General features: G+C 38.5%; 1 protein-coding gene and 1 non-coding gene across 2 annotated transcripts; one reads left to right on the plus strand and one right to left on the minus strand.

The window, feature by feature from the left end:
* The first annotated feature begins 624 nt into the window (after nt 1–624).
* LOC146365781 (otoferlin-like) lies at nt 625–18,174 on the plus strand. Its single transcript, XM_084914617.1, has 41 exons — nt 625–670; nt 1,216–1,342; nt 1,714–1,768; nt 1,865–1,996; nt 2,093–2,155; nt 2,263–2,347; nt 2,437–2,596; nt 2,673–2,859; nt 2,979–3,165; nt 3,299–3,522; nt 3,827–3,935; nt 4,178–4,355; nt 4,496–4,616; nt 4,702–4,802; nt 4,887–4,977; nt 5,068–5,184; nt 5,296–5,448; nt 5,561–5,750; nt 6,468–6,592; nt 6,702–6,836; nt 7,741–7,902; nt 7,993–8,112; nt 8,215–8,376; nt 8,510–8,672; nt 8,760–8,833; nt 8,912–8,938; nt 9,055–9,186; nt 10,466–10,538; nt 11,142–11,260; nt 11,358–11,495; nt 11,607–11,738; nt 12,023–12,150; nt 12,265–12,435; nt 13,272–13,432; nt 13,743–13,885; nt 14,006–14,094; nt 14,243–14,341; nt 14,448–14,689; nt 14,854–15,032; nt 15,274–15,374; nt 17,826–18,174. Exons 1-41 carry the CDS (start codon nt 625–627, stop codon nt 18,004–18,006), a joined length of 5,382 nt encoding a protein of 1,793 aa, XP_084770743.1. The 3' UTR covers nt 18,007–18,174.
* Nucleotides 18,175–20,588: 2,414 nt separating this feature from the next.
* Nucleotides 20,589–20,661, minus strand: trnaa-agc (transfer RNA alanine (anticodon AGC)). Its single transcript has one exon. It is a non-coding gene; the product is annotated as a tRNA-Ala (tRNA).
* Between the last annotated feature and the right edge of the window lie 138 nt (nt 20,662–20,799).

Below are 20,799 nucleotides of genomic sequence, written 5' to 3' on the forward strand. Positions count from 1 at the left end.
AAATCCAATTTTCCTTATATTTTTTTAAATCTCAGATAAATGAGGGAAAAATTGAATTTTCCAGTGTCCAAGCTGTTAATCATGTTTTTGTCCTTACGTTTTCTTTTATCCTGGCACCTGCCCCACAGTGTGCCACTTCCAAAATTAATTATTTTAAGTGTATTATTTTTCACAATGCATGTGAAATGTATCCCCTCCAATTCATGTATTAAGGTCAGCCAATCTAAATAATTGAAAAGGCCCTTTTAAAGGGTAATCCGGGGTGTGGTAGTATGGTGACACCCTTCTTCTTACATACCTTCTGTGCTGTGTTCTGTCCTTACACTTGCTTTTTGTTTGCTGTTTGTTTTAGCATTTAAACAGTCCTAATAATTTAGCCTCTATCTGCAGCACAGGCCAATAGTAAAGTGCCATGGTTTATTCTGCTGTGGTTTTGCAGGTGTGTTACTGAAGAATGGGTTTGGTTGCTGTTTCTGGCAACAGAACATGCACAGAAAATATACAAAAAACAAAAAACGCACAGACCATTAGTTCACTCATATTGATAAAAAGAAAAGTACAAAATTGTTATGAAATTTTTATTGTTTTATTTTTTCACAGAGCACTCGATGATTGTCGTGAACCATGAAGCGCAGTAAGAACCGTGGACAAAAGGAGGACAGAAATGGAGGTATTGGCCATCATGGATGATTAGGTCAAAATAGCACAGACCCACTAACTCAAAACCCAGCAACCACTCAAAATGTATTAGTATCCTGAATATAAAATACAAAATATCAGCTTTTATATGCCAATCTTGTTAACATTTCAATAGCCTAATAGCTATTTGGATATTAGATAACTAATCCTGCACTGTTGCTTCTAATTGGTAGATGTATCATATCAACAGGTCAGCAGGATGGGTTTCAAATTATGTTCTATGGTTTCATCTCTCTGTGTCCTCTTGGTGAAAACAGCTAGTATAATGTCGCTACTATTAATGGTGTAAGACATTGGTATCAATCTGGGAAGGGTAGTATTTTGGTTTTATTTCCTGAAGTAAATACTGGACTGCCACTCTCACAGCAGTCAGGCTACCTGCTGTATTCTCTTTTGTCTCTGCTGGGAGAGGCTGAAGGTATTTCGGGGTTTTCTCTTGTAATTACATTTTTGGAATTAACGCTGCTACTAAAATAACACGTTTTCCTCACTCTGTGTCTTTTATTTGATCTACAGATGAGCCAGCAATTTTGGAGACAGAGGACCTGGATCGCCAGGGCATGTTCATGGGAGGAGGCGTGGACCCTGACACCATCTCACTGGCCTCAGTCACAGCTGTCACCACCAATGTGTCTAATAAGAGGCAAGAGTTCTGTAGTGCATGAACAGCAAGGACAGTACACACCCTGGATCTCTGTTCAAACTGCTGCCATCCTGCAAAACCATTCAGAACAATAAAAATGAGAACGAGTGGACTGAGGAACAGTTTATCCTAGCATTTGCTTCCACTACTGAAGTTTCCACCTCACTACACACTTGACTATAAACACTTTACGCTAGCTAAGTTGTGTACAATGCCGCTGTGTTTATTTTTTATCTTTAGTTACTTACCTATTTGTATTAATTCTAATTATTTATTATTTCTATTTTAATTATACATTGTATAATGACAATGAAGATAATTTATTTGCATCCGTCTCACTCTACATTAACCACGTTCACATTGCGATGCAGGTCAAAGCCAGACATCAAGATGGAGCCCAGCTCTGGAAGACCAGTAGACTATCAGGCAAGGGAAAGTTGTTATTGAGTGTATTTATGTTTTTATATTTAATGTAGTGCTTCTTATACAATAGCAGACAAACATTTGATTATTTAATTCCAGGTCAGTGTGACAGTGATTGAAGCCAGACAGCTGGTGGGCTTGAACATGGATCCAATGGTTTGCGTGGAGATCGGAGAAGATAAAAAGTACACCTCAATGAAGGAATCAACCAACTGCCCATATTACAACGAAGTGAGTCTGTCATTACATCATGTATAATTATTTATTAAAGTTTATTAAAAGGGCAACTGTGCATCATTGTCATTAAAACTCTTTTTGTATCTCCAGTATTTTGTGTTCGACTTCCACGTCCCTCCAGATGTTATGTTTGACAAAATCCTGAAAGTGTCTGTGAGTCGTCCCGTTCCTTATAGTTAAACGTAAAAGTCACTGATAGCAGTTCCTTTTCACAAGCGCACTAAATGCTGTGTTGTTTACTTCCCTAAACCAAACTATAGGTAGTGCACTCCAAAAATCTTCTGCGTAGTGGGACCCTGGTTGGAAGTTTTAAAATGGATGTAGGCACAATCTACTCCCAGCCTGGTAAAGAATTAATCGAGATCAGCTTTTTAAAAATATCACTACATTAATGATACAAATGCATTAATAAATATGTCTTCCTTGACTTGTAGATCATCAGTTTTACCACAAATGGGCTCTCTTGTCTGACCCTGATGACATCACAGCTGGCTGTAAGGGCTATGTTAAATGTGATATTGCAGTTGTGGCTAAAGGGGACACTATAAAAACTCCACACAAGGCAAATGAATCTGAAGAAGATGACATAGATGGGTAAATAAAACACAGATGTATTCTTTTTTTTAACATTTGAAACTAGTGCAGAAAATATACTAACTCTCTATTTCAGGAATCTCTTATTACCTGAGGGGGTGCCTGCAGAGAGGCAGTGGGCTCGTTATTACTTGAAGATCTACAGAGCTGAGGGGCTCCCCAGAATGAACACCAGCATCATGGCGAATGTGAAAAAGGCCTTCATAGGAGAAAATAAGGACCTGGTTGATCCTTATGTCCAAGTACAGTTTGCTGGGCAGAAAGTGAGTGCTAACAAAGCTGCCATGCGTTCGTTGCCCTATGTAGCATTTTTTTTCCTCATCCAACTCAAAATCTAAATCTCACTGACATAACATAAGTTTACAATGTGTGATTGCTACAGGGGAAAACATCAGTTCAGAAGAGCTGCTATGAGCCTATCTGGAATGAGCAAATTGTTTTCACTGAGATGTTTCCACCACTCTGCAAACGTATAAAGATCCAGCTCCGAGATTCGGATAAAGTGAATGATGTTGCGATAGGAACACACTTCTTAGACCTGCGCAAGATTTCTAACGATGGGGACAAAGGTGATGCAACTTTAAATGTTTGAAGAAATATCTTCTCCACAAATTAACTGCAGAAGATTTTCTTTTGACATGTCAGTTAGTTTTGCTCTTGCAAATTATTAGATTAAAATCCCCTTTTCTCGTTATTTTTCAGGCTTCCTTCCGACTCTTGGGCCTGCTTGGGTGAACATGTATGGCTCCACTCGTACCTACACCCTGATGGACGAATACCAGGAGTTAAATGATGGACTTGGAGAGGGCGTGTCCTTCAGAGCCCGTCTGCTCATCAGCCTTGGCATGGAGCTTCTGGACACCTCCTCCCCTGAAATTACCAGCTCCACAGACGTGCAGATGGAGGGAATACCCAACATCTCAGAGGTGAATGCCTGACTGGATGGGCAGTCATGCAGATGGAGCCAACTGTTTCTCCTACTGATGGGTTATGTGCCTGCAATTACTGTGAATTATTAATAGTACCTGGTGTATTATTAATAGCTGTTTGCATCAATGTGGCTAAACTCAGTGGTATGCCTCATGATATGGGATAAATTGATTATTGTAATGAATATGTAATGAATTACAGTGCTTTAACCTTTTTTTTTTGTTTTACCATGATGCCACCTTTATATAAGTCTTTATTCATATACAGATGATTATACTTGTCCATTTTTTGTTTTCACAGACTGCCACTGGAAAGGTTGAGGAATTTTTCCTCTTTAGTTCGTTCCTGGAGGCCACAATGGTTGATAGAAAGATTGGTGATAAGCCCATACACTTTGAGGTCACCATAGGTACTTTCCATCACCTCGTTGTCAGTGTTAGTGTTTAGCAGACTTTCTTTTGAGAAATTAGCATGCCTAATGACCTTTATTAAATATCTTTACACTGTTTTATCCTTTACTATATTAGAATAATAGCTGTGTTGCTGTAGTTTTTAAAAAAATATAGAATCATATATATACTATAATTGCTGGATATGTAGTAAGTACCACATCTTTTATGGTTTAACTGTTAACATCATGGTTGTTGCCAGGTTATTATGGAAATGAGAACGATGGAGTTGTCAAACCAAAAACAAAGGGGAAGAAGGGTAATGGAGATGAAGAGGAAACTGAACTGATCAACAATTCCAGTGAAGAGGAGATGGACGACGATGGAGACCTGCAGTCAGTGGCAACAACCCCACCCATGAAACCTGTCATCACAGACCGGTCAGAGCAATAATATCACATACAATACAAAAGTTTTTAGTTCTTGCTTTGATTTAAAAGATTGTAAAAAAAGTTTTGAAGTATTGATTTAGGTATTTTAAAAAACAACATATTAGATACGCTCTAATTTTAATCCACAGAAACTATTTCCATCTGCCATATTTTGAGAGGAAGCCGTGCATTTACATCAAGAGCTGGTGGCAAGACCAGAGAAGGAGGCTGTATAATGCCAACATCATTGACAACATTGCTGATAAACTGGCAAGTCATGCATTAACTTAAAGCTAAGTTTGTCTAAGTCAACGCCAACATAATTTAAATCATTATTGTTATGTTGCTTTCATAGGAGGATGGACTGAATGATGTGCAAGAGATCATTAAAACAGAGAAGGCCTATCCCGAGCGCAGGCTTAGAGGTGTTCTTGAGGAACTCAGCCAAGGATGCAGGTCCGTAGTTACAAACCTAAGCTGCACATTAAGTGTTTTTAATGATTGTAAACATTTGCACTCACCAAACCTTAACTCTTTCAGTCAGTTTCTTTCATTGGCAAACAAGGACCAGAGTCAGTCGGGCAGAACCAAACTTGACAAGGAGAGACTGAAGCTGTGCTTGTCGGAAGTGGTACGTAAACTCAAAAGAGTAATCTTTATTGTTTCCACCTATTGATTATATTTGTACTGTGCTAACTGCTGAACCTCTTCCTCATTTTAGGAGGCCATTGGTCAGCAAGCTAAGACCATGAGGTCACAGGTGAAAAAAAGCACAGTGAGAGATAAGCTGAAGCTGGCTCAGAACTTCCTGTCGAAGCTGCGCTTTCTGGCTGAGGAAGTGAGATCTATGTCTATGTCTTTATTTACAAATAATCTTTTTTGGTGCATTTGTATTTTCTATAGTGGTTATTCAGTAACATGTTTAAATGAGGACTCATTCTTATTGCAGCCTCAACACAGCGTTCCAGATGTTTTCATATGGATGATAAGCAATGGAAAGCGTATTGCTTATGCACGTGTCCCCTCTAAGGACATCCTTTATTCCAGCATATACGAGGAGAAGGGAAAAGACTGTGGGAAAGTCAAAACAATCTTTCTCAGGGCGAGTACCTAATCTATTCTGATACAAACTCCCAGTCTATAATGAAACTTTTCCTTATCTGTATTCTGTGTTCTTCAGCAGCTGAAGTGTTTTGTATTTTCCTCTTATAAAGATTCCTGGTAAAAAGGGCTTTGGACCAGCTGGGTGGACAGTGCAATCCAAGATAGAGATTTATCTGTGGCTGGGTCTGAGCAGGCAGCGCAAAGACTACCTGAGTGGCTTACCTAATGGATTTGAGGAAAATAAGTTGTCAAGAGGACCCGGCTTGCCAGCCTCACCACCCATCAGCCTCACCTACATGAGTAAGGCCATTTTGCAGCTCACCCACTTCTTAAACCAGCTTTTCTCATAACAGATATCTACCATTCACACTGTGGCTAAAGGGACAAATTATGCCCATTCACAGCTGTGTAAATTTATTCTTCAACTTTACTAGATTAGCTTTGTGAGAATCTCAGTTCAAAATTATCCTTTACCATATAGTTATATTTAGTCTTTTTATGGCCTTCCTCGCTTTAAGCCAGCTTTCTTCTGATTGGCTGCAGGTGGGTGGACATGCTATGCTCACAAAATAGACTCTGTTTAGATTGTCATAGTCACTATGCTGTCACCCACTGGATAGTGAGGTCTTGTCATGAAGCCTTAGAGAGATTTGTATCTCGGTGTAAAACTGGTCTTTATGAGTGAGAGGTGGATTTGACTGACATTAATCACCCATTCAATAGAAACTCGTCAATCACAAAGTTTTCATTTCTTTAAGGTGGCCTTTATTGTCTTTCTGAACCTTAATAGTAACGAACAATCACACATAATTTCCAAACCATAACAGCACCTCCTGCTGGTCATTAGAGGGATTTGCTACTTGGCTTCACTTTTTACACCTGGAAGCTGCAACCTGTCTTTTATATGGAGTGCATGGCAAAAAAAGAAAAAGTATATCTCTAAATCTAACGTAGGCAAGAATTACATATACTGTTATATACTTCTATAGTCACTTATGAGATTTTACTTCTTTGTAGTGAAACAAATCTTCCAGCTGCGGGTCCACATGTACCAGGCTCGCAGCCTGTTCGCCGCTGATAGCACAGGTCTGTCCGATCCATTTGCAAGAGTTTTCTTCTCATCGCAAAGCCAAGTCACTGAGGTGGGCAAGCTCAAAAGTTGTTTTTTTTAATGAGCTCACCTGTTAGCACGAAATTTTATGTACTTGAGAACCTGTTCTCGATCACTTTAAACGTTTTGTCTTCTTGCAGGTGCTGGCTGAGACCCTCTGCCCCACGTGGGACCAGCTGCTGGTTTTTGAGAATGTGGAGTTGTTTGGGGAGGCCAGCGAACTGAGAGATGACCCTCCTATTATTGTCATTGAGCTCTATGATCAAGACACAGTGGTAAGGGTTATTTTGATATACAGAGGCCTCTCTGTTTATAATAATGTGGGCAAAACCTCGACAGCAGTCTTACCATGATCCTTCATCTTTATATGTTGAAATGTATGACTAACCGAGTCACGAGAGACTAAAAGTAGCATGCGGTATACCCGCAATATTTTTATTTTTATGATTACATTTTTTTTGCATAAATGGTTGGGTTGATTTCATTGAGTTTGTCTTTGTCTCCATAGCAACCTGACATGAATTATATCTGAAGGAATTTGTTTGCTGACTGACTATTTTATATTATCTCCTGACAAAAACACCATTGTTTTGGATGACCCTTTGGATAAGTAGAGTGTGGATTGGCTTGATGTACTGTAGCAGCACTGTCATGTGTGCAGAGTAGATTCCTTTGAAAGGCATGCAAGAGGAATAAGATATGTCCATAAGGACCTGATGGACCCTCGTGATTAACTTATCCCTGTTGCATTCCTTTAAGTAAAACTTGTGCTTTTGTATGTGACCAACAGGATTTTTGACTTTTTTATAACCACTAACTGCAAGAAAGATTAAGTTGCTTTTGTTCTTTTTTTTTTTTTTTTTTTTTAGAAAAAATAATTAGATATTCACTCATTTTCTGAATGTGCATAAATGCATATCTGTTTTGCAGTTCACTGGTTATTTTAGGGATCTTTCATTGTTTACTTTGTCTTTTATCTTCAGTCCTTTTTATCTAGTGTGAAACATGTGCACCTTGAGCCATGTTTCTTCCTGCTAATAGGACTACTTACTTCACAATCAGCTCTCCAATTGCTTTTTTAAATGCACTCATTGTAATATAAACACTAATACGGTAAGCCAAGAAGAGCATTTTTTAAAATAATCAGATTTTTCACTGCGTCTGGTCCTTTGCTTTCAGGGTAAAGCTGACTTCATGGGCAGAACCTTTGCTAAGCCTGTGGTCAAAATGGCTGATGAGCACTACGGTCCCCCACGTTTTCCTCCCCAACTGGAGTACTATCAGATCTACCGTGGAAACTGCACTGCTGGAGAAATGCTGGCAGCCTTTGAACTGCTGCAGGTTAGCTTTCCAAAGTACAGACAACATCAACCCGTGAGCTTATGCTTCCATCACTTCATTTGCTTCATAGTTCTTTATATCGTCCTTTAGATTGGCCCCAATGGAAAAGCTGACCTACCTCCCATAGATGGTCCTACAGATATAGACCGTGGCCCAATCCTCCCAGTACCACTGGGGATCAGACCAGTGCTCAGCAAGTACAGGATTGAAGTAAAGACTTCAGAATAGCTTTGACGTCATCTGTTAACTGACGGACATTCACTGAAAGAAAGTAAAACATCTGTAATGTCACCTAACCTTTCTTTTCGTTAGGTTTTGTTCTGGGGCTTGAGGGACCTGAAGAGGGTGAATCTCGCCCAGGTGGACCGGCCTCGTGTGGACATTGAATGTGCTGGAAAGGGAGTTCAGTCTGCCCTCATCTCCAACTACAGGAAAAACCCCAACTTCAGCACTCTTGTCAAGTGGTTTGAAGTGGTACCGTACTGGCACTGTTTATATATTTTTCCGTCAATGCATATACGTTCAAACATAGAACTGAAGCTTGGGTTGACTCATGTCAGCCACCACACCTGCTCTGCAAGAACTCACTCTGGATTTTCTGTGTCAGGACTTGCCTGAAAATGAGTTGCTTCACCCGCCGCTGAACATCCGAGTAGTGGACTGTAGAGCTTTTGGCCGCTACACTTTGGTTGGCTCTCATGCTGTCACCACTCTGCGGAAGTTCATCTACAGGGGAGCTGACAAGCAAGCCAACAACTGGTCCACTACAGGTATCATATAACAGAAAAGTAGAATATATGTTTGCGCCACACAGTATTGTCTGACAGTTTGTGATGATGATTTTTTTTTTCTTTCAGAGGAAATTATTGTTGTCAGCATGGATTCTGAGCCTTCTTTTAAGAAAGTGGAAACTGTTGTCAAACTTGACTGTGTAAGTGTAACTTTTGAAAATTTGAAAATTATAGAGATAAAAAATACAAAGTAAACACAATCTGGTGTTCCTTTGTAGGGCTCTGATGCTGTGGTCAAAGTTGAGGTAAGTAGAGATCTGTGCTTGCTTGATTTATAAATCAAACTGCATTATTTTATTTCACGGTGAATCAAGATGTCTCAAAGCCTTAATCAAGAGATCTGTGTTACTTTTATACAAAGGATGATGACAAGGATGGCAAAGGGAAGAAAAAGAAGAGGAAGAAGGGTGATGAGATGGAGGAGGAGGAACTTGATGAGAGCATGCTGGACTGGTGGTCCAAATATTTCGCTTCCATTGAAACTTTGACAGAGGTAACAAGCCTTCTTTTGACTGATTATATAATGTTAACAATGTTGCAAAGTATGATGATGCAGTACTACACGAAGGTTTTGAGTTGTGTCTCATTTCTTTATGTTTTGCTTACTGACTGTCTTTTAAATTTTTTTTAAAGTGTTCTTGAGCAATAGTGCTCCAGGATTTCTGTGGGACTTTCAGAGTTTTTCTTTGGATATTGGCTGCTTTTTCACTTATTTAGAGTCCAGTTCTTCTATGTGACCCTTTTCCGAGAAACTGGTTTTTCTTTATTTAGTATCAATGACCTATATAAACATAAAAAGACCTAGGGTGGAACGAGGGATGAACAAGTATTTTGAACGTAAAAGGCGTTTCCCAAAGAGTTATTAGCCATTATGTGCAATGTGTCCTTTAAAAAATTAAAGAAACTGGTAAAAGTGGAGGACAAAATCAAAAGCAGCAGGCCTAAAAACTATCGTCATATCATTAAGAAGTAGGAAAAAAGGCCAGCAAGAAATCACACAGAATCTGGGAGATGCATCTCCTTAGGTCTATCTATCTACTGCTCATTCAAGCCTCATCAGAAATGCTCTCAGTGGAAGGATGGCTGTCAAGAAGCCATTCTTAAGGAAGAGAAACAGGGAGAAAAGGCTGCGGTGTGCCAAATAACACAAGACCTGAGCTGAAAATCAGTAATAATATGTCTAATAGGGTTATGAATTCTAATTTGAAGCTTTTGGTTCAAATCATTGTTAGTATGGATCAAGGAGATCAGGAGAGAGGTAGAACACTGAGACACTATCAGTCATGGACTGGCCTTCCCGGACCTCAACATTACTGATGCATTGTGGGATAATCTTTGCAAAGAATGGAACAAAAGGCAGTCAACATCCAGAGAAGAGCTTTGAATGTCCTTCATAAATCCAGGAGAACTATTCCTGAAAATTATTTAAAGAAATAACAAGAAATCTTGCCTAAGAGAGCTTTGGCTGTGTTGAAGAATAAAGGTGATCGTACCAAATATTAACTTTCAAGCTCATTCAATCTTTACAAACAGTTCTTTCTTTATATACAACATTTCTGTATTTGTTTTCATGTTTCAGTAAATCATTGCAACTATTTTCAAATTTCCTTTCAAAATAAAGGGCAGCTAAAGACTTTTGCACAGTGCAGTAGATTGAATTTTTCTTCAAGATTTTATTTAGACTTAATGGATCTTAACCTTGATACTGTAGCTGATACGTTGGAGGTTATGTTTGGTCTAGACAGTTAAAAAATAGAGCTTTACTCTTTCAGTCACTCAAGGCTCAAGAGGCAGCTCTCTCAGACTCAGAGGACAAAGATGACATGGACATTGCAGATGGTGGAGGTAAAAAAAAAAAAAAAGAAACCTTAAATTTCTTCTTTTTGTCATCAGTTTTAAAATCCACTAATTGCATCTCCATATGTTTTTGTGTTTGCTGAATATTGTTTTTATGTGCTTTAATAAAAATCTGTGATGTTCATAGTTTGACACGTGTGCCTAAGTTTAAAATTCATCCTTTATTAGCTCACTAACTCTGTTGTTTTGTTCTACAGTGCAGTAGTGAACCTCATAGCCTTCATAGCCCAAGAATGCCTCCATGTAGATGCTGACATGAATCCAAATTTCCATTCGTAGGACAATTGCTTGTTTTCTTCTCCCATACATGCATATTTGTCATATGCTAGCCATGAAAGTTGTCAATAACAAGACAGTGACTAAAAACACAAAGATGATGGAGCATGGCACACAATAAAGAATCAGCTAATACCTACAGCTTACCTGGAGGATCCCGTCACAATACCAAGCATTCTCACTGAACTCTATACTTCAGGAGTTCAATGGCATGCTTGCTTTGTACCGTAATGGCAACTTTCATGTGGAATTCATGTCTCGAGCGCTCTGCTCCTTCTCCCTGTCCCTGTGTCCTCACCACTAACCTGTACTCAGATATCAAACCTGATGACTCTCCTGTGAAAGGCACAAAGAAGGGAAAAGGAAAGAAAGATAAGAAGAAACCGGCAGTCGACCCTTATGAGAAGAAAAAGCCAAAGCTGGATGAGCTGAAGGTATACAGCTGTGACTGCGACATACAGACACGGTCTTAGAAAACAAGTCATTCCAAACCTAATTTATGTGTTTATATATACACTTATCTGTGTTCAGGTGTATCCTAAGGAACTGGAAAGCGACTTTGGTAACTTTGAGGACTGGCTGCACAGTTTTAACCTGTACAGAGGAAAAGCCGGTGATGATGATGATCAGAATGTGACAGATGAAGATAGGATTGTTGGAAAATTCAAAGTAAGAAATTGTCTCTTCTTTTTCATTGATAATGAAAGTCAAAGCTCTTTAAATAATTCTTTCATATTTTCCTCTGAATGCCCTTTCATTTGTATCGCTGTGTCAATTCAGGGTTCGCTGTGCATGTACAAAGTGTCGGATGATATGCCAAGAGACATGAACTTTGATTCCAACATGGGAATGTTTAATAACATTCCTAGCAATGATCCCATTAACGTCCTTGTTCGGATCTATGTCATCAGGGTAAGCTATGTGCTCTGCTGTGAATATTTATTTCAATATCCTGGGAAGAGGTCCTTTAGCTCCTTTGAGTGCTCATAGTCAGGTTCATACCAAGGGTGCTAGCTTGTGGATGGTTCTGAGCTCTGCATACGTTAGCTTTAGCCACTTTGCCTTTGACAGTTTCTTTCAAATACCCACACACATTTGGAAATGTTTAAGGCTGACTGGCTGGTTACCGGTCATAGCCGAGAATGCTAGACTTACTTATTATTATCATACTCAAATGTATCCAATTTTTTTCGTAGGCAACTGATCTGCATCCAGCAGACATAAACGGTAAAGCAGACCCCTACATTGCAATAAAACTGGGAAAAACAGAGATAAAAGACAAAGAGAACTACATCTCAAAACAGCTGAACCCACTGTTTGGCAAGTAAGTAATTTCAGAGCATCGTGGCCTTATCTATACGATCTTACAAGTTTTTATTTTTTGTGAATATATTGAATTTTAATTAAAACCTTAAAAAGAAAATCTGTCTCTTATTAGATCTTTTGATGTGGAGGCCACATTCCCAATGGATTCCACATTAACTGTGTCAATTTATGACTGGGACTTGGTGGGAACTGATGATCTCATTGGAGAAACCAAAATTGACCTCGAGAACCGTTTCTACAGCAAACACAGAGCCACGTGTGGTATCACACGCGCCTACGCAATGTAAGGATCACACAATCTGTTTGACTCAAGTAGCATTAGCCAACATGAAAGCAAAAACAAAAAAAAACAGTACTTTAATTTGTTCATTTTCAATAGATGCACTGCTCTTCAACACAAACTTTACTATAAATTCAATCAAATGAAAGCGTTCAGCTAGCTAACATTATAGCTCACAGCCACCATTAATAGTTAACCTGTTGCTAGTCTGTCTCCATAGATGTCAAGAAAAACCTAGTTCCTGTTGTACTTAAAACTGCTTATGATAAAGTTTGGAGTAAAGACATCATGATTTCTCGAGAAGCCCAACTGGGTAACAAGGCAATTAAGTTCATCTCCAGAACTGGGCAACTTACATCAAATCAGTCTGGATCAGGGGTGTCACAAGCCAAGGCTCGGGGCCCAGAATTGGCCTGGCAAAGGCTCCTAATCTGGGCCACTGGATGGGTTTGTAAAATGTGAAGGAGGCATACATTTCGTACTTTTACTTTCATACGTTTTACAGCTTTTTCTGCTGATAAAGACATCCACATGGCCAGTTGTACTTTACCAAAGTAGTTAAGTCACAGTTAAACAATTAATTAACATAAAAGTGGGCTGTGGCCCATGATGTAAAATGAGTTTGACGTCCCTGGTCTAGATGAATTTGATTTGTGTTAGTCTTCCTTTAATATTAAACCCAACATATCTGTTTGTGTGTGTGTGTGTGTGTGTGTGTGTGTGTGTGTGTGTGTGTGTGTGTGTGTGTGTGAAGCTGTTTTACAGTTTTAAAATGTCACCATTTACTTTCATTTGATTCTAGTTTTTAAAATGTTGTTTTTTTTAACCCTTTTTTGTAGCCACGGTTACAATGTGTGGCGTGACCCGATGAAACCCACCCACATCCTGGCTAAGCTGTGTAAGGATGGCAAACTGGACGGGCCTCACTATGGTCCTGCGGGAAGAGTGAAGGTGGAGAATCGTGTCTTCATGGCACCAACAGAGATAGAGGATGAAAATGGTATTCAATGACCTTCTGTTTCTCCCACTTCATTTTCTCAGTAACTTACTAAAGAAAGGCAATATTGCTGTAGTGGGACATACTCTCTCCAATACTTGTTGTGTGCTTGTTTTCATGCTGGTACTACTGACAAACTGGTCTGATAAATGCCAAAAAAGTTGATTCTGTTCATCAACTTTTTGGCATTTACTTGATGATTGAGCACGCATCAAGTCTGATAAATGCTTAAACAGTTTAAAGGTAAAGCTTAATTTCATTTGATAGTATTCACTTTAAAAAATACACAAACTTTTGTGATGATGTTTGTCAGGTCTGAAGAAGCAGACAGATGAACACCTTGCCCTTACTGTGCTGAACCACTGGGAAGAAATTCCACGAGCTGGCTGCAAGCTCGTCCCAGAACACGTGGAGACCAGACCACTGCTCCACCCTGATAAACCAGGAATTGAGCAAGTGTGTAAACTTATTTAAATATAATAACTTTTGATGAAAAAGGCTTGTATGTTGGAATTATCTTCTACAGATTATTTGCATATTGAAAAAAAAATCGTGTCCTGTATATTTTTTTTTTAGGGAAGAATTGAGATGTGGGTGGATATGTTCCCTAAAGATATGACAGCACCTGGTCCTGCACTTGACATTTCACCAAGGAAACCAAAGAAGTATGGTTTCAACAGTCATCTTGCAGCTTTAACACACACATTATAAAGTTCAAAACCATCTTAATGTATTTGAATAAATTATGCAGTTTAATTTGAGGTTTTTACCAATCACTATTGGTCATTGATTAGTGTTTTTGTGTTTGTACAGGTTTGAACTGAGGGTCATAATTTGGAACACAGATGAAGTCGTTCTGGAGGATGATGACATCTTCACTGGCGAGAAATCTAGTGATATATTTGTGCGAGGGTAATAATGTATCTTTTGTTTTTTGTTTACTTGTTTATGAGCAGAAATCAGTCAAATCAGATTCCCGATACGGAAACATTTACAAACCCTCCCCCTTTTCTCACAGTTGGTTAAAAGGGCAGCAGGAGGACAAACAGGACACTGATGTCCATTATCACTCCATCACTGGGGAGGGGAATTTCAACTGGCGCTTCATCTACCCGTTTGATTACCTCATGGCAGAGGAAAAGATCGTCATCTCAAAAAAAGAGTCCATGTTTGCTTGGGATGAGACTGAGTACAAGATCCCTGCTCGTCTTAACCTGCAAGTGTGGGATGCCGACCATTTCTCAGCAGATGATTTCCTGGGTATTGTCAAAAATCATTAAGCTAAAAAACATCGCTACTCATAAGAGCTTGTTTGAAACACCACTAACACAGCAGGCAACATTGTAAATTTAGGCGTAATGACATTAAGATGGCTTAACCTTCGTACTTATTCGACATTTACTGTAGAAAAAATGTCTTCATAGGTGCAATTGAGCTGGACTTGAACCGTTTCCCACGTGGCGCCAAGACTCCCAAGCAGTGTACCATTGAAATGGTGACAAATGAAGGAGAGATGCCCATGGTCTCCATCTTCAAACAGAAGAGGATCAAAGGCTGGTGGCCCTTTGTGGCCAGGAATGAAGATGATGAGTTTGAGCTTACGGTCAGTCACACCAAAGCACCACCTGAAATTATGGTTCTAAATAGGGAATGACTCATTTTTGTAATGCTAACGCAAGCAGTAAAGCACACTGTTTCATAACATATCTCCAGGATTAAATGTGTAGTTAAACCTTTGTATGCAGAGTTCACTGGTCTCACCCACGTTATAAAATGAGTTTGACATCTTTGCTTTAGGTAATAGCGTGAATCCACATCACTCATACTGTTTTTTTTCTTTACAGGGAAAAGTGGAAGCAGAGCTGCACCTTCTGACAGGAGAGGAGGCAGAGAAAAGTCCAGTTGGTGAAGGACGAAATGAACCAGAACCACTGGAGAAACCCAAGTATGAAGGATGTTTTCCTATCATCCATTCTTTTGATCTAATTTTTTCAGCGGCATGGTCCAGTATATTCTTTTGGCTTCTACATAAACCCCTCCTATAAACAGAAGCAGTCACATACTAAATGTTGTGTCCGTGTACACATACCTGTACATGCACAGATACATGCAGGTTTAAAGGTTGACAGTCCGAACAAACATCATTCAACAGGTAAGCGGAAAAAAAGAAAAACAGAGAACATAATAGATATAGTGGTAAATTGAATTGTTAAATCAATTATTGTAAAACAAACAAACAAACAAACAAAAAAACACTTGTTACACAGTCATTAAAAAAAACATAAAAAACAATATTAAACTTGCATAAAAAGCATTAAGAAATTTCATGAACTGAGGAAAGACAGTTGAAGGAATTTGCTTCAGTCAAACGCTGGACTTAGACCTAGGATCTTCTTTCTTTACATGGTAAGTTGCTGTTTCTTATCCTTATTTCTAACTAGAATTATTTTTCCCCATCCTGCTTTCTGCTTTATTGTTGTTTCAGGGAGTCCACTAACTTTCAAAGCATTAATTTAGTTTGTAGTAGAAAAACAGTAAAATGCTCCAAAGTCCTTAAAATCTGTAATACTGAATGTGCACATTTCTGTCCTTCTAGCCATCCTGACACCAGCCTTCTGTGGTTCCTCACTCACTAATGAGACCATTTAACAATTGGTCTGCACACAGTACAAGTGGCTGGTCATCAGGATTGTCACTGCTCTCCTGCTGCTGGCTGTGCTCACTCTTTTTCTCTACAGCATGCCCGGTTACATGGTGAAGAAAATGCTGGGAGCTTAAGATGTTCTGCACATGGTTCCAGCAGACTAATCTTAGAACTTCTGACTCACCCTCTCCTCCAAACTTCCTGTGCACTTTTTCTATTGAGCCAGCACTTTTAAACTAAATAAAAGCAATGAAGCAATACATTAAAATGTACAAAGTTATACCAAGAAAACAACATGCACTAAGAAAAGGATTCAGAAAACCATGTTCTTTAAGAAATCTGCCAAATTAACTTTCACACACGCACGCTACAGTATTGTTTGGCCTGTTCATGCTGTTCATAAATCAATATCCTTAATAATAGTGAAAAAAGTAAAAAAAAAATGAAAAGAAAAATCGGGATGTTAGACGTTATTCATATGCCCAAAATTGGTGATTTTAGCCTAGGTTGCCAGGTGGTTGCTAAGCATGTAAAATGCAATTTTTATGGATTTGAATGAGATGTTATTGTCATGAAAATAAAAGGATACATTGGAGTTGCAGGCTTAATACATGTAATTTTAGCTCATTGCTAGGTTAACAGGCAATGTGATGCATCATACAGTAATATCTGGTGTAGATAAAAATCTGCAGGGGCATGTACAAATGTAACAAATTTGGTTGCTCGGCTCCTGATGATGTGTTTGTGGACAAAGAAAAACACACACAAACACACACATGGACAGAGATTTCTTTCATTATAGAAATTTATTCCTAAAGTAGAGTTTTAATACAAATGCTTTATAATGGAAAAGAAAAAAGAAGTATAGTCACTGGAAGAACAATAATCAAGAGCACCACCTCAACAGATGAAACCTAGTTCATTTCTTCTGAGATATAAGAACTAAGCCTTGTGATGGATTGGCAGCCTGTTCAGAGCGTGGCAGCTGAGATTGGTTTCAGCAACACTCGCAACCTTAAACTGGACAAGCAAAGGAAAATGGATGAGTGGATCCATGGATAAGTACTAAACATATAATGCACCTGAAAAAATAAAACAGAGAGGTCAGCAGTCACTTCAGAAAAGCAGAAGCTCATTTCTGAAATAAAACCCACACCTAATACCTTTAGCAGTTGCTTAAGTATATTTTACTATGGTAAAAGTGGAAAGAAAAAGGCTGCTAAATACAATATGTTGAAAAGGTAGAAGAATTATTTTCTAGTGTTTCTATTGGTGGCTCAGGAGGTAGAGCAAGATGTTGACTAAGTGGAAGGTTGGTGGTTTATTCCCTGGTTGAATCTGTATGCCAGTATATACTGGTGATACTGAAGCCCAAGTTACTCCTGATTCATTCATTGGAGTGTGAATTGCAGATGTCCCCTCCTCCCTGAGTCTGGTTCCTGTAAAAGAGAGTTCGTTAACAAACACCTGAATGCTCCAGACCAGCAAACTACCAAAATAATGCTTTTATAGAGGTGCTCACATTTGCTGATGATCAATTAGCCAAGTGCATTTTGACTAGCATCACCTGGCTGCTACTTAACTCTTAATTCCTATGGAATCAGTTATGGTGTTAAACAGGTAACCAGTAACATTTGCTTGTTATATCATGTGGGTATTTCCATCATGCAAGTAATCGATTATTTTGCTTATCTGTGGGCCAAAATGGCTTTGGCTTCTTTAATGTCTTTTTACATCTCTGTACTCCACCAGCCGTCCAGATGTTGCCCTCCTCTGGTTCCTCATCCCCTTCAAAGCTGCGAAACACCTGATTTGTGACCAGTACAGGTGGCTTACCATCAAGATTGTCACTGCTCTTCTCCTGCTGGCCATCTTTGCTCTTTTCATATACAACATGCCAGGATACATGGTGAAGAAGATGCTGGGAGCTTAAGAGAAACAGCTGAGGTTTTTACCTTTTCAAAGACTGCGTGTTCAGTGATAACTTGTATTCTGTTGTGAATGGTTTCAGCTTTACAATATCATAAACTAACCACCGCATTGTTAAACAGGCACTATCACAGTAACACTACTGATAATACTTATTACTTGAGTGTGTCTAATATTGTGTATTAATGTGTACAAATCATATTAGAGGGTTTTTTTTTGTTGTTGTTGCAGTTTTTCTTGTTTGTTGAAATAGTGTTTTCTGTATTTTCATTGCTTGTTTTTAAAATAACTGAACATTAGTCACCTTCATATGTTGTACTGGTTTAAAAGTGAGTATATTGTGTTTGAATTCAGTTTTTTGCTTTGCATCTGTGTATCATATTTTAAATTTGTGAATAAACTGAGATCTGGACAATCCATTTATCAGAGGGTTATGTCATCTCTATATGAATTCCTTCTTTGTTTAGTGCTCAATAGAAAACAAAAAAGAGTGCAGTGTTGTTTTGTCATCAGTGAGTATGAGGTTCAAATATGTTGGTTTTTTCTCATTTATATTTTTAATGTAGTACAAGCCAATTGGTGACAACCTCTAGATGTTCGGAAAGAAAATTGGTTTCTTGGTTATTTGATGTTATTTTTCTAACGCAGTGTTTATAACTCTGTACTCCACCAGCCGTCCAGATGTTGCCCTCCTCTGGTTCCTCATCCCTCTCAAAGCTGTGAAACGCCTGGTTTGTGACCAGTACAGGTGGCTGACCATCAAGATTGTCACTGCTCTCCTGCTGCTTGCCATCATGGCTCTTTTCCTGTACAACATGCCAGGATACATGGTGAAGAAGATGCTGGGAGTTTAAAATAAACAAATAAACACGGTACTGAGTCTGTAATCCAGTGTTTTTGTATTTGGACTCTCTGGATTCTCCTTTATTTAATATTCTAAGATTTAGTGTATAAACCTGGTTTTGCTTTTAGTTGTTTTTCTGGTTTGTGTACTATTTGTAGTTTCTAGTCTTGGCCTTGTCTTCATTTTTGTTCGGTGTTCTCTTTCTGTCTCCCCAGTCAGTCTTGTTTCCATGTCTGTTTCTCTCTGGTTATCGTACTTCCTGTTTTATTTTGAAAATATTTCACCTTGTGTTCAGTGTGCTCAGTTCCGCTTCCCCTGTCATGTTAGTCTGTATTAGTTCCAGTGTGTTTCCTCCTGTTTCCCATCCTCTCGTTATCCTGTGTGTATTTAAGTTGTCTGTCTTCCTCTGCTTGTTGTTGTGTTGTCTCTTTTCCTGTGTCTTTTCTTGTGTGCTGTGTTTCCCTTGTAATCTAGTTGTTATCTCCTAATTTATTAGTTCCCAATTCCTAGTAGTTACCCTTTCGCTATTGGGTCCTACCTCCACCTGTCACACAGTAATCCAATGACATTTGACATATTATAAAGTTTTGATTACAAGCATATATACTATATATGATCCCCTTTTGCAAAAATTCTCATACCATATAATCTAATCCATTACTGTGGTGTGGTGGTGTAAAATATCATTGTTTCACAATGACGGTTATATTTGCTGAAATGATTACCATTAGTTTTAGTGTTGTGAATGTTGCTGCCCCGAGGCAAGACTGTCACATTTGTTCTGATTTATTGTAATATGAAAAGCTTGTGTGTGCAGTAGAAGCTTAAGTGTGCAGTAATTTGTGTAGTTATGAAACAACAATAAACATTTTTATCATCATCTGTCAGCAGTTCTTTCCCTGAAGGATTAACTCACCCTTTCAAGAAAACCCTTGAAGTTTCAGCATTTTCGTTCACTGCATATACTGACCTGCATGTGCATGATCCTTTCCAGTCTATAAAATTTTAAAATCTAAAATCTTTATTGTAAAACACTTTAAAAGAGCCAAAATAGTGTTCCATAGCATGCAATGCGTGTCCAAGGAACTCTAAAATTATCAGTTGAGAGAGGATTCTGTATTATAAAGCTTCTGGCTTGTTTGCATCCATCCTTTAATGTGTGTAAATGCTCATATTTATTAATGGTTTCAATTCTTTCTGCCTTCTATTTCTATTCTTTTACCATATTTAGGGCAAATCTTTAGATTCATTTTTCTTTCAGAATAAGAATCGGCACTTTACTCACATTTCACTTAACAGAACAGACAATCAATACCAAATCAATACCAACAATAACAAAATCACACACATAATAAAAATACATAAAGCATATTTGTATTTCTTTGTATATAAATTAATTAAACTACTTTGGCCATGTTGGTCCTCCATTTGACGTGTTCGCTCCTTATAATAAAAAAAAAAAAATACACAAACCTACCTGAACACGTGGCTCTAAATACACGCTCATTTTAAACTAAATGAATATAGACAGAGGAGAGATCAATCGTTTATGAGTCTGTGCTGCCATCTGCTGGTTTTCTGTGGATTTAACAGTAACAGTGCTATACACGTGCGACTGCTCCGCGTAATTCGCTGATCATTTGACACAGAGTTTGTTAAGAGGTCATCGGTTACTTATAGTTAATGTATGAATGAAAATGAAAGAAGAAATATTCAATAACAAAATTTAAAAAAAAAAACATTGGAGGATGCGGGCATCGATCCCGCTACCTCTCGCATGCTAAGCGAGCGCTCTACCATTTGAGCTAATCCCCCTGGCTGTACAAAGCCTCACGTCCCTTTATTTTATCATTACATCCACAGCCTCGTTAGCTTCCTGCTTTACACAACACGTGAACGTTAATAAACACCAAAAGATAACTTCTGCAGAACTTCCTCACTACTCTTTTTATT

This window comes from Perissodus microlepis, chromosome 19, assembly GCF_051167445.1.
Source record: "Perissodus microlepis isolate ML-2025 ecotype Zambia chromosome 19, ASM5116744v1, whole genome shotgun sequence".
NCBI classification, from domain to species: domain Eukaryota; kingdom Metazoa; phylum Chordata; class Actinopteri; order Cichliformes; family Cichlidae; genus Perissodus; species Perissodus microlepis.

Excerpts from the sequence above, each read along its gene's own strand:
- LOC146365781 (XM_084914617.1), top strand. The coding sequence starts at position 625 with ATGAAGCGCAGTAAGAACCGTGGACAAAAGGAGGACAGAAATGGAG. Across the intron at positions 3,936-4,177 it reads ACACTTTGAGGTCACCATAG|GTTATTATGGAAATGAGAAC; the intron begins GTACTTTCCATC and ends GGTTGTTGCCAG. Across the intron at positions 11,496-11,606 it reads GGATTGTTGGAAAATTCAAA|GGTTCGCTGTGCATGTACAA; the intron begins GTAAGAAATTGT and ends GTGTCAATTCAG.